At 31.8% G+C, this 12658-nt stretch overlaps 1 protein-coding gene across 1 annotated transcript; it reads left to right on the top strand.

Annotated features, from left to right (window-relative positions):
* The first annotated feature begins 279 nt into the window (after positions 1-279).
* Positions 280-1524, top strand: LOC140433765 (uncharacterized). Its single transcript, XM_072521742.1, has one exon. The coding sequence runs from the start codon at positions 280-282 to the stop codon at positions 1522-1524; it is 1245 nt and encodes a 414-aa protein (XP_072377843.1).
* Positions 1525-12658: the final 11134 nt, after the last annotated feature.

Raw genomic sequence — 12658 nt, forward strand, 5'->3', positions numbered from 1 at the left:
GTATTAAAACAATCTCTAACCTTACAGTAAAAATTATCAACCAACCAGGTAAACTTTTTGATTTTGGAGGAGAAGAAGTAACAGTAAACCTTCATCTTAGGAAACAAACATAATGGTTCTAGTTTTTTCTCGCGGACCAAAAACATATATAAAGAGATTACCTTCTAAAAAAATAACTCCATCTCTACCAAAATCATATAAAAGGATATTACCTTCTAAACAAATAACTCCATCTAATCGTCGCTTTCTACAATCGTTAGGATTTAAAGTCTTGGTATAATGGAAATTCTTCACGTTACTGGTCAACCTTTTAATGATAACACTCTTGAAGATTATCAGTTCCACACTTATCAACCATACATTCCTGGAAAATTAGGATACAACGATGAAGTCCGTATCGCAGTACAAGATTTGGATAGTTTGCCGTTTCCAGAAAATAGTTATCTATATATTGAGGGCAAATTAGCCACACATGACAATAAAACACCAACCAAAATAAAATTTATTAATAATAGTATAGCTTACTTGTTTGGTGAACTACGTTTTGAAATAAATGGGGTAATAATTGACTCAGTACGTGATGTAGGATTAGTATCAAGTATTAAAAACTATTTTAGCCTTAACGAAAATCAAAGCTTGCTATTGGAAAATGCTGGTTGGTTTCCAAAAATAAGTAGAATGGAAAATAATAGTGAAGTCCCTAAAAACAATGTTTTGGTGGATTCAAATGGAAACTTTAATGTGTGTATACCTTTGAGATTATTATCCGGATTCTTTGAAGATTTTAGAAAAATTATTATGAACATGAAACAAGAATTGATACTTATTCGATCAAATGATGATATTGATGCAGTAGTAAGCGAAGATGAGACTGAGCGTCCGAAAATTGACATTACTAAATTATATTGGGAAGTACCACATGTAACTCCTAGTATTCGAGAACAGTTGCGACTAAACAAAATTTCACATACAAACCAAGATCTACCTATTAAATTTCGAAGTTGGCAAATGATTGAATATCCAGCTCTAAATAACTCTACACGTCACACATGGTCAGTGCGGACTAGTACCAAAATAGAGACTCCACGACACATTGTTGTTGCTTTTCAAAATAACAGAAAATCAAAATTAACAAAAGATATGAGTAAATTTGATCATTGCACTTTAAAGAATATTAAAGTGTTTTTAAATTCTGAAAGGTATCCCTATAATGATCTTCAACTAGATTTTAAGACTAATAGATTTGCCAAACTATATGAAATGTTTGCCAATTTCCAGGAGAGTTATTATCACATGACCTTAAACCAACCCATATTTAATCCAATTGATTTTAAAACAATTGCTCCACTTATACACATTGACTGCTCTCGTCAAAAAGAAGTAATTCAATCCGGATCTGTTGTGCTTCGTATAGAATTTGAGACAGATGAACCAACAACCTCTGATATCTCAGCCTATTGTCTAATACTTCACGAGAAAGAATTCACATATAACCCTCTAAGAAACATTGTGAAACAATTGTAAAATATTTATATTATACAAGACAGGTGAATGCAAATTAGGGAGCACCTGTATGCATATTAGGGAGCACATTTTAAATAGGGAGCAGCTGTATGCAAAGAGCAGGTACATGTGTTGTAAAATTGTATCTAATGAGAGACTTCCCGTATGAGGACAGATGTATAATGTATAAGGGTCAGGTGCTAATTATGGCATTATATGCGAAACTCTCTCATGCACATGACTGAAAATTCTTTTAAAAATACAAATTATGCACTATACAAACTCAGTCTTTAATCATGTGCTTAGTAGTAGATGTCCAAGGTTTTATTACCGAAAAAAATAAGTTTATCGTGAAAGAGTTTGCAAGTTATGATGGTCAAAAAATTAGTCATTTTTTTTTAAACCATCATATCCGATACGATTATTGGGTTCTGAATATTATAATCAAGCTGTTTGGTTAATTAATAACCATCATGGATTGAACTGGAATCATGGATTTACACCAGTACACCAGTTCCATAATATTATCCACCATTTGACAAGAGACGTTAATGCGGTTTATGTTAAGTGGCGAGAAAAGTCACAGTACATCAAAAAGTATAGTCTATCCCCAGTTTTGGAGTTTGATGAACAACCAGCTCTGCATAAAATGGAGCCAAGATGTTCATATCATTCAAACAGTGGGAGTGTTTGTGTTTTAAGTAATGTATTTCAACTTTATGACACTTTTATAATGAAATAATTTTTTTTTTACATTTTGTTTTATTAATAAAAAACCTTATTAAAAAAATAGTACTTTATTCAATAACTATTACATGTTACAATTTATATTTTGAAGTGCAAGTTTACACAAATGACAACTGGATTGAGCTGGGGCAAATCCTTCTAACTCTGTTCTCCACTCAGGACGATTGAAATGAACGAAACATGGGAGACGAGTTTGAACTTCAAAATCCTGGACAAATTTTTTGGGTAGTAGAGACCAAGAACGGAGAAGTTCCAATGGGTCTACAAATTTTCTTACGTAGGCTAGACTAAAATATTCCAATTCCGTGGTCGTGAACTTGTACAACGGTTTTTTCGGATGCTCTGCCATTATACGAGACCGGAGGCAACAATCCATTTTTAGTAAATCGGTTAATGTTCTTAAACACCAAGTCTATCCACTTTTGTTCTTCAGCTCTGGACTGAAAGAATAGTCTTACGTCTGCTTCTGGTTTTGGCGTGTAAATTTTACCACTACGCAAGCGCATCATTCAAACTAAGATTTGAAAACTGTTGAAACATAAGTTGTTTATCTTTGTATTCGATTTTTAACTGGTTAATACGCTTCTTTATATAAGTAATATATTTTGTACTTTGGTAAAATAGAATATCACGTTTTAGTTTTGCAATATTTCGACTAAACTGCTCACAAAACCTTCTTGAGTGCATACTGTTCACATTAACAACGGTTTTTTACTCTTATATCCTCCGGTTACTCTTATATCTTTACTCTTTACTTTTACTCTCATTGTCACCGGTTGCAGGTGTATTGTTCATTGCTCCCCACTCCTAATAATATATTGACAATGCCGGGTAAGGTCTCTTAGCTCGCAGTCGTTGAGTCATTCCTGTTGAAACTTGTTAAATCCAGTTTGTTGAGAGTTTCCCACGCAAACTAATTTGCATACTTTTAATTATGTTATATTTTAATTTGCATACTTTGTTCAAATATAATAAACGAGGGGAACATACCATATAAATATTGGAATAATTTGGATGATATATTTAACTATAGTGATGACGAGTGGAAAACATTTTCGAAACCTCCTTTTAATATTGTACAACAAAAGATATGTCTTATTTGTGGTAAAATGTCTGGCACTAGACTTATTCCAAGAAACTTAATATTTAAAGGGTGGAAATTGGTAATTGAATTTTGTGCATTTTGTAGTGAGACTAGACCTATGGGATTATCTCATCGAAGCGTATGTCATCGTGATGGATTAATGGAATCTCCACCACATACGTGGGACTCCCCACGTCCAAAGTTAGGTTTACTATAAATAGATGCTAAAACCTTGGTAGAAATTATTGTGATGGCTTCAATAAACTTTATTGTTTTACAAGCAATTGTGGGAAATGTGCTCTTAATTCAAGGACCAATCAATGTCAAAGAAACTTCTATATGTTTTGACAGTAATGGTGCACTAAATGATACGTGGCCGTCGAAATGGACTAGCATGAAGTCATATCCGGAAAACAATTTTTTACCAACTTTACAAGCTGAAATACGTTTGAACAGTACCAAATATAAATTGCGTTTTAGACATTTTAGTAAAAAAATCACTGATTCCGGGTGGTTAGAACTTTATAATGAAATACCTAAGAATGATACAGTTTTATCTCCAATATTTTATTATATAGCTATATGTTCAACTTTCTCAATAGTTTCTCCATTAATAGAATTGTTTAAAGATTTAAATAAAAAAATATGTTACTATACAAGTGTTTTATTAATACATAAAAAATGTACATATGCTTAATCCTTAAATATAATCACAAAAAAACTATTTATAAGTAGGAGTTATAATGGAAAGCTGCAACTTGGAACAATTTTTCATTGGGGATATTATCTAAGTCATCTAATGTAGGAGTATCTATCATCTCATTCCCGAAAAATAAGAGGTTATCTACATTACCTTCATGTTGACTAATTAATAAATGGCCCCAAGCCAAAGTAGAGACATCACCAGGAATAACATATCTTTTATCGTCACGGAATGTTAGTGATACCTTATTTCGCAGTTCGGTATAAACAGTATGCATTTCCGACCTAAAGAAATACATTTTTCTAAAGATGGTTTCTTTATTTTGAATAACTCTTACGTAATCATTTAAATGTAGTTGGTTTTTAATAACATGCCTGGAAACACCTTTCGCTTTTTTCAGCATCAATATAATAAGCTTTAGCTTCTATACCGTATCTGTATACAGAAGATTAGCATTTTTGCGGTACTTGTTTTTAATATACCCGTAGAAGAAATCATATATGAATGTCTTAGATATATCCAGAATAGAAAAACCAATATATAAAGGTTTATCGTAAATAATTTTGGTTTTATTTAAATGAATTGCAACTAAATTTTCGCTGAATATTGATAGTGAGTTAAATTCTAGTTTGGCAATTAAAGATTTTGCTCCAACCCTTCCCTTGCTATTTTCATACTGTGAAAGAAGACGAATATCCTTTCTTTTATCCACTGCTTCTAAACTTTTGCCGAATATGGCATTGACAAGAAGCTTAAAAAGATCACGCTCAAATTCATTTTTGGCGTTGTTTCGGAGAAAAGTATTCAGATCAATATATTTTTTTAACCACATTGATTGGGAGAATTCTAATATTCTGTGCACATTTTCTAACTTTAATCCGTACTGTATACATTGTTTTAAATTTCTATAATGTATTACATATTTTTTTTTATTGTTTAAATTAGGAATCAGTTTTTTGTATTTACTTTTAGGTGGTACTATTGACTCGGGGCAAAATGGTAGGTCGTTATGTTGATCATGCATATTGGGTGGATAATGCAAGTCTACTTCCAACACATACCCCTTTTCACCATCATCGTCAATAATAAAAACATTAAATTGGTCAATTTCTTGTTCATTTAACCATCTAAAATTTCCCCAAGGAAGAGGTTGGCTCATGGCGGCGCCGTAGAGATTAGTGGCATCTAAATACATTATGTATGTTTCCGGTTTTGTTGGATCGAAATTACTTAAAAATCTGTTGTTTGCAATACCCATTCGTTTTGTACAGGTAGCCACACCTCCTCTGATCCCTTTTTTAAATAAGTGTACCATATCAACATCCGTTAGAAGTTGAAGCTCAATATCGGTATATTTTAACATGGCGTCCCAGGTTAGAGATGGAGCTGTAATATATTGTGCAGGATCAAGTCTGTATTCTTTGAGACATATCTTCCTAAAATTTTCAAAGATATCTGCTAGTAACAGCACATCTGATTTTAAATATAGCATTCCATATTCTCCCACAGATTGACAGTTAAAATATTCCCACACCTCCTGGGCTTTTTCATAATCTTCTGCAGTAATATGTTCTCCCCTTAAATGATCATAAAATTTTTCTTTAGATGGTAGATGTCTCTCTTCTAATTTTATGTAATTATCGATATATGTGTACGGGAATATACCTTTACGGCGCATTAAATCAAACTCTTTTTCACCTGGGAAATATTTCCTTATTCCATTGCATTGACTAGACTCTAATGTTTGGCTTAATGTATCTAAAGACTTTGCTAAAAATCTAAATGAATCTACAAACTTTAATTTTAAATAAACATGTTTTTTTGAATCATCACTCTTGTGTACTAGAATAGATTTTGAAAATGTAATATACTTTTTTTTTGTTTGCGCAATAGCTGATACATACTCCCCATTACTTGTTAATTCCTTAATAAACATGTGGCAATCGTAATTTGTCAAATTATGAAAAAAAAATTGGAATAAAATTAGGTACCTTGAAATTTTGAGTTACAGGAGTTGTGTGACGCGCCTCTGAATAATCCGGTAAGGTGATCATGATCCCTGACTCTGGAAAATAATAATGGTCTTTGACAGATAGAACATTCGGTAGCATTCAGGAATTTCTGGTTTTCTTCACTAGTCAAAGGCACCATTGGTTTGATATGTTTCAGATGCTTCCGGTATAGTTCATGAACTAAAACATCTAACTTTTGAACAAACACTTTAGCAGCGTCCTCACGCTGATATGATTCCAATCTTGATAAGCTATCATCATAACTGCACTTGAGATAAAATGCAAATGAATAAGGCTGGTGTTCTGTGACTTTGATTGTGTAGGACTGACCATCTGATGGCTCACAATGGGGGATGGGTTTAAGAATCGACTCAAAGTCAGTATAAATTACAAACGGGTGTTGACTTGTCTTTTTAATATTGATAAATTTTAGAATATTGGATGGAAGACTTTCACCACACTTATTAATTCTCAGTTCATTAGTTGGAAGTATTGTAGAGATGTGTAAGCAATCATTTTCTTGGTAATTTTTCAGCTTTTCAAGGGTTGAAAAAATTTGAAGACACCCATCACAGAAATATTGTTTTCCTTCATATGTTGCCTTTTGAGTTTTTACCAAGCGATACAAGTCTGTTATCAGACAGTAGTGGCTCTGATTATTGTCACTTATTAATAAAAGATTAACATGTGTAGATTTATGTTGTTGAGTATAGGGAAGTGGTCCTACAACTTCATACTGCATTTTGTTTTCTTTAAAATATGATTGAAGACCATAAACGTTAACTGATATATTGTTTAAAATCTCGAACTTGTTGATGTCCTTTAACTTAACCGGGAACCCGATACCATCAAAATTTAGAAGTGTGTCACATGGAGGATATGACTCTGAATTTGTTGGATCACCATTAGCAGGAAATATAGCAGCCATCACACAATAAGCAAAACACAAGCTATCTTTGTTTTGAATATTTAAAATTGCACCTTTCCTTTTAATCTGTGATGGAAGATTAATATATGATGACGCAGAAATGGTACTGAATTTGTTAATGTTGACATCTAGGAATAGAATTTCCTGAAGTGCCCAGTTGGAATCTTTCTCCTGGAACTCCGATGCCTGTGTTAATATCGCTTCAGCAAAGTCATTATACATGTCGGATATGTCACTACTCAAAGTGAAGATTTTATTAGATGTATTCATTGACTTAATATCTGAAATCTCATTCTCTGGTTTGTAAAACATCGCAAACAGTTCACAGTTAACTTTAAGAGCCGTGTGTTGATGAAGATATTTATTGAGAATTCGAGTTACTTTTGGTTTAATCTCATTCATAAAACCGGAATAGTTGATTTTGTTAGATTTACTCATAAACCGGTATGAGACTATTCTATTTTTAAATGCATGTGTCAGTTTAGTAACACCACTTTCGAGCACTTCAATACCTATTGGTCTTAGTCTCTTTCCAGGAATCGGGCAAGCGGCATCACACGAACTAACTTGATGTCTTTGTAAATCTCCATTTCGTGTAAAAGTCTTTCCGCACTTCTCACACAAATGCGCACTTAAGTGAGTGTTTTGGCATACAGTTACATGACGCCGTAAATTGTATAAGCGAATGAACGTTTTACCACACGCACATTGATTCATTTTTAAGGTTAAAAACAAAACTGATCATATCCAATAAACGTTTACCTCTTAAATACCCCTACCTACCGTTACACTCGCGTGTTAATTAGTAAGAAGTTAATGTGTGACAGCTGTGACATTTAATGAACCAGCTCGCAGTTGTGCGAAACAGATGTGTGACACCTGTAATATTTAATGAGCCAGCTCGCAGTTGTGCGACACATGTGGACAGCTGCAATATTTAATGAGGCATCGTGCAGTTTTATGCAATCGAATGACACCTGAGCCCATTATTTATGACTGCAGATGATCTTGAATTTCTAAAAAGGTGGTATATATTGTATTTAAACACAATATTGCAAGCAGTCATGAGTTTTAGATGTGTGACACCTACATTAGTTAACGAATTAATTTCACCACCATCACTACAAGAGTTAACAGCTAACCATATATTCTGGATAGTAAAGGATACTGATTTTACTAAGATACTAGTTCAAACTAGTGAAGGAAAAAAAGTTTTTGTGATTCCGGACGATATTTTAAACGTTATTAACATAAATTGTGTAAGTGAGCTTAAAAAACAAATTATAAAAAACAATGGGGGATTTTATTGACCAAGATATAGAAAATGATGTGGATACGAAAGTAAAACGTATTGAAGACATTAAGCCTATTCAGTTTCCAAATGAATATACTTTTGGAATGGTTTGTCTAACACAATTTATTTATTATGTGAATAACGAACGATTCTGTTGCAATTGCTGTGCAGCCATGATTTTGGATGATAGTAATATTGAAACACCTCGTCTAATAACTGAACATGTTTCAGGCAAAATATTCGAATTGGAGACATTGGCATTTAGATGTCAAAGGTGTAAGCGCCCTCTTTGGACTTTTTCAGTAATTCGACATTGTAACTTTTGTACAAAAAAAGTGGATAAAATTGTTTAATAATTTAGCTTTACTTAGTTATAAAATATATAATAATACTAATATGTGTATAATTAATAATTGGTACGATTTTATATTAAAAAAGAGATATTAATATATACTTATATATATATATATATATATATATATATATATATATATATATATATATATATATATATATATATATATATATATGCGAGATAGAGACAGGAATGTGAAAGTATTTTATTAGTACCTGTTAGTTAGACAACTACAAAGGCATTCCAGTGACAAACTCAGTCCGTAGAATATACGGAAAAGTGAGGTAGAATATAAAATAAATACAAAGATATAGAAGCCGAAGAACAAGCGGGATTTAGGGCAGGTAGATCAACTATTGACCATCTATTCTGCCTTACACAGACTATTAAAGAAAAAGCTGCCGTTAACCAGGAAATACATTTGTTGTATGTTGACTTTAGAAAGGCGTATCTTACAAAACAACTATGGGAAGCATTGGAGAAAGCAAATATAAACATGAGTTTAATACGAGCAACGAAACAAGTGCAAGGCAAGGGTGAAAATTGGAAACAGCCTATCTAAGGGATTCCAAACCAGCAAGGGTCTTAAACAAGGCTGTTGTCTCTCACCGATATTATTTAAAATTTACTTCGAACAAAGCGTAAAGTTTATAACAAATGTGTTTTGCCCGTACAGACTTGGGAGCAGAGACTTTAAAACTGACGCAAAAATCCGTCAACAAACTCCTCACAACAAGCCATGGAACGTGCAATGCTGGACGTGAGCCTTCACCACATAACAAACCACCAAATCAGGAGTTCAAGATGTTATCGAAAGAATCACGACTCTTAAGTGGAAAGCACTTAGCTAGAACACAAGATGGAAGAAGCTGAGGACGACCACCGACTAGGTGGACGGACGACGTAAAAAGAGTAGCGGGAAACTGGTTGTCTCTACGGAAGGAACTGAGGGAGGCTTATGTCTAGCAGTGGACGCGATTGGCTGATTGATAATGACTATATGCACATTATTATTTGCAGATGACCAACTAGTCATAGCACAAGAGTATGAAGACATTGAATATATGAAAAGGAAATTAATCGAGGAATATAAAAAATGGGGGGTTGAAATAAACATAAGAAAGATATGTGTGTTAATGGGATACAGCAGGACCTCACATTGGAAGATGGAGAAATAATCAGACATTGCGAAACATACAAGTATCTGGGTATAATCATCACAAAAGAAGGGCATGTAGAAGAAAGAAACAAACAAGGAAGAAAAGCAATATCTCTTCTAAATAGTATACTTTTGGGACCATTCAATAACAAATGGTAACAAACGTAAAATATATTACACAATTATTAAAGGTATAATCACCTACAGCAGTGAAGTATGGCAGATAAAAGAACGATACAAGAGAAAACTCGAGGCAATAAAAATGGATTTTTTCGGCAGGGAAATTGAGATTGGATAGAGTTACTAACAATAGAATAAAAGAAATCATGAAAGTAAATTATAATAATAGTAGAAGAGATTGGTACCCAACAACTAATATGATATGGACATGTCCAAAGAATGCCCGAAGATCGACTTCCAAACAAATCCTAACTTGGCAACCTCAGAATAGAAGGTAAAGGAACCTCGCCTTAGTTAGAAAGAAGACATAAACCGAGAAATGAGAGATAAAGAAATAGGGGAAAACGTTTTAAACCAAGAATATATACAAATAAAGTAAAAAAATTGTTTGATATATAAAATTTATTAATAATTTAGATATATTTGGTTATAAAATATACAATAATACCTAATTTAATTTACTTATTATGTACAGCTTATGGCATTCCTTATATTCAGATATTATACAGTTTTCTTCAGATTAAACAATATGTCGCAAATCGGTAGCTCTTATTAAAATTTCAATAAATAATCATAGTTTTATTTTAATATTCCAACGAATTTAAAATTAAAATAATAAAAAATTTATAGTACGCCATTGATCATATAAAAGCGAGAATTATATTTGCCATTATTCTGTTTGTGGAACTTTTACTAAGCTCTACGAGCTTTTTCGCTTCTTACCAATAGGTGGCGTACACCAATATTTTTTCTTTAAAAAGAAAAGAATGCAACTTTAATTACAATTTTTGTTTAAAAGTTCTTCCCAAAGTTAAAATCCAAATATTATTGAAATTTTTATCTGGCAACGAATATAAACCGTACAAAGTATATATAGTTTAAACTACACACAAGAAAAATTAATTCTAAATTAATAGCACCATCTTTAAAAAGATTAACCAATGTAGTGCACAATAATTATCGATTAGAATAAAATTGGTTAATATTTTTTAAAGATTTTATATGATTTTTGATTTTTTTAAATTTTGTTTTAATTTTTCGTTTTCTAACTGTATTTTATTCAATTTTTTATTTATTGCTATTAATTTCAAATTATTTTTATTTACCTTTGATTCCAAAAACTTTTTTCTTGTGTTTCGCTATTGTTTCTTTTTCATTTATTTCTATAACTTTTTTTAAGTAATGGTTCCAATATTAAATTGTAATTATTTTCGCTAGAAGAATCACTAGTTGCTTCATTCTCATCCTTTTCAAGTTCATTTATATTTTGTTCATCACTCTGTTCTGGCTCACTGCACTCGTCATCTACACAATCCAATTTATCCATTAGCACTGTAATCCATAAGATTGTCTTCTTCCTCAACACTATCCAAATCGTCGAGAACACTAATCCGCTCAACCACCACATCACTTATCTGATTTTCTTGCTTCGAAACATTATTTAAACTATCTTCTATTTCACTCTCCGAAATATTTTCATATTTCACTTGGGCATTACTTTGCCCAAAGATTGAGGTCCGGAATATTTTTTCTTTAAAAAGCAAAGAGTTCAACTTTCAGTAGAATTTTTGTTTAAAAGTTCTTCCCCAAGTTAAAATCCAAATATTATTGAAATTTTTATCTGGGAACCAATATAAGCGGTACAAAGTGTATATAGTTTATATAGGTATAGTTTATAAAAATAAATAAAAAGGAACTAAACGCAAGAAAAATTAATTCTAAATTAATAGCACCATCTTTAAAAAGATTAACCAATTTTATTCTAATCGATAATTGTGCACTACATTGGTTAATCTTTTTAAAGATTTTATATGACTTTTAACTTTATTTAAATTTTGTTTTAATTTTTCGTTTTCTAACTGTATTTTATTTAATTTTTTATTTATTGCTATTAATTTCAAATTATTATTTTTTACCTTTAATTCCAAATTTTTTTTTCTTGTATTTTGCTATTGTTTCCTTTTTATTTATTTCTATAACTTTTTTAAGTAATGGTTCCATTATTAAATTGTAATTATTTTCGCTAAAAGAATCACTGGTTGCTTCATTCTCATCCTTTTCAAGTTCATTTATATTTTGTTCATCACTCTGTTCTGGCTCACTACACTCATCACTTACACAATCCAATTTATCCATTTCTGTAGCACTGTTATCCTTACCATTGTCTTCTTCTTCAACACTAATCCGCTCAACCACCACATCACTTATCTGATTGTCTTCTTCAGAAACTTTACTTAAACCGTGTTCTATTTCACTTTCCGAAATATTTTCGTATTTCACTTGGGCATTACTTTGCCCAAAAAAGTCAGAACTTAGAATGGGCTTGACACTTGATGGGTCACCTACAAAAACTATGGAACTTGAATTTGATGATTCATCGTTGCACATTTTAATATTCTTACGACCGATTTGCGACATTGTATTTCATCTGAAGAAAACTGTATAATATCTGAATATAAGGAATGCTGTTATTTATACCATATTCTTCCACCACAAAATCCCCAAAAATTCAATAAAGTTAGAAAGTATATTCTTGATAACAACGCCTTATGTGACTTTTGATTATTTATTGATTGGTTTAAACCATACGTGCTGAATATTTTTGCAGAGAAAATATTTTTGCCTCCAATTCACCTGTAAAATAATTAACTGTACTTTAAAAAACATGCAAGCGCATTAAATTATTAAAATGA

Source organism: Diabrotica undecimpunctata, chromosome 2 (genome assembly GCF_040954645.1).
Source record: "Diabrotica undecimpunctata isolate CICGRU chromosome 2, icDiaUnde3, whole genome shotgun sequence".
NCBI lineage: Eukaryota > Metazoa > Arthropoda > Insecta > Coleoptera > Chrysomelidae > Diabrotica > Diabrotica undecimpunctata.

Bases quoted from the DNA above. Each gene is read 5' to 3' on its own strand.
- LOC140433765 (XM_072521742.1), top strand. From the start codon at position 280: ATGGAAATTCTTCACGTTACTGGTCAACCTTTTAATGATAACACTCTT.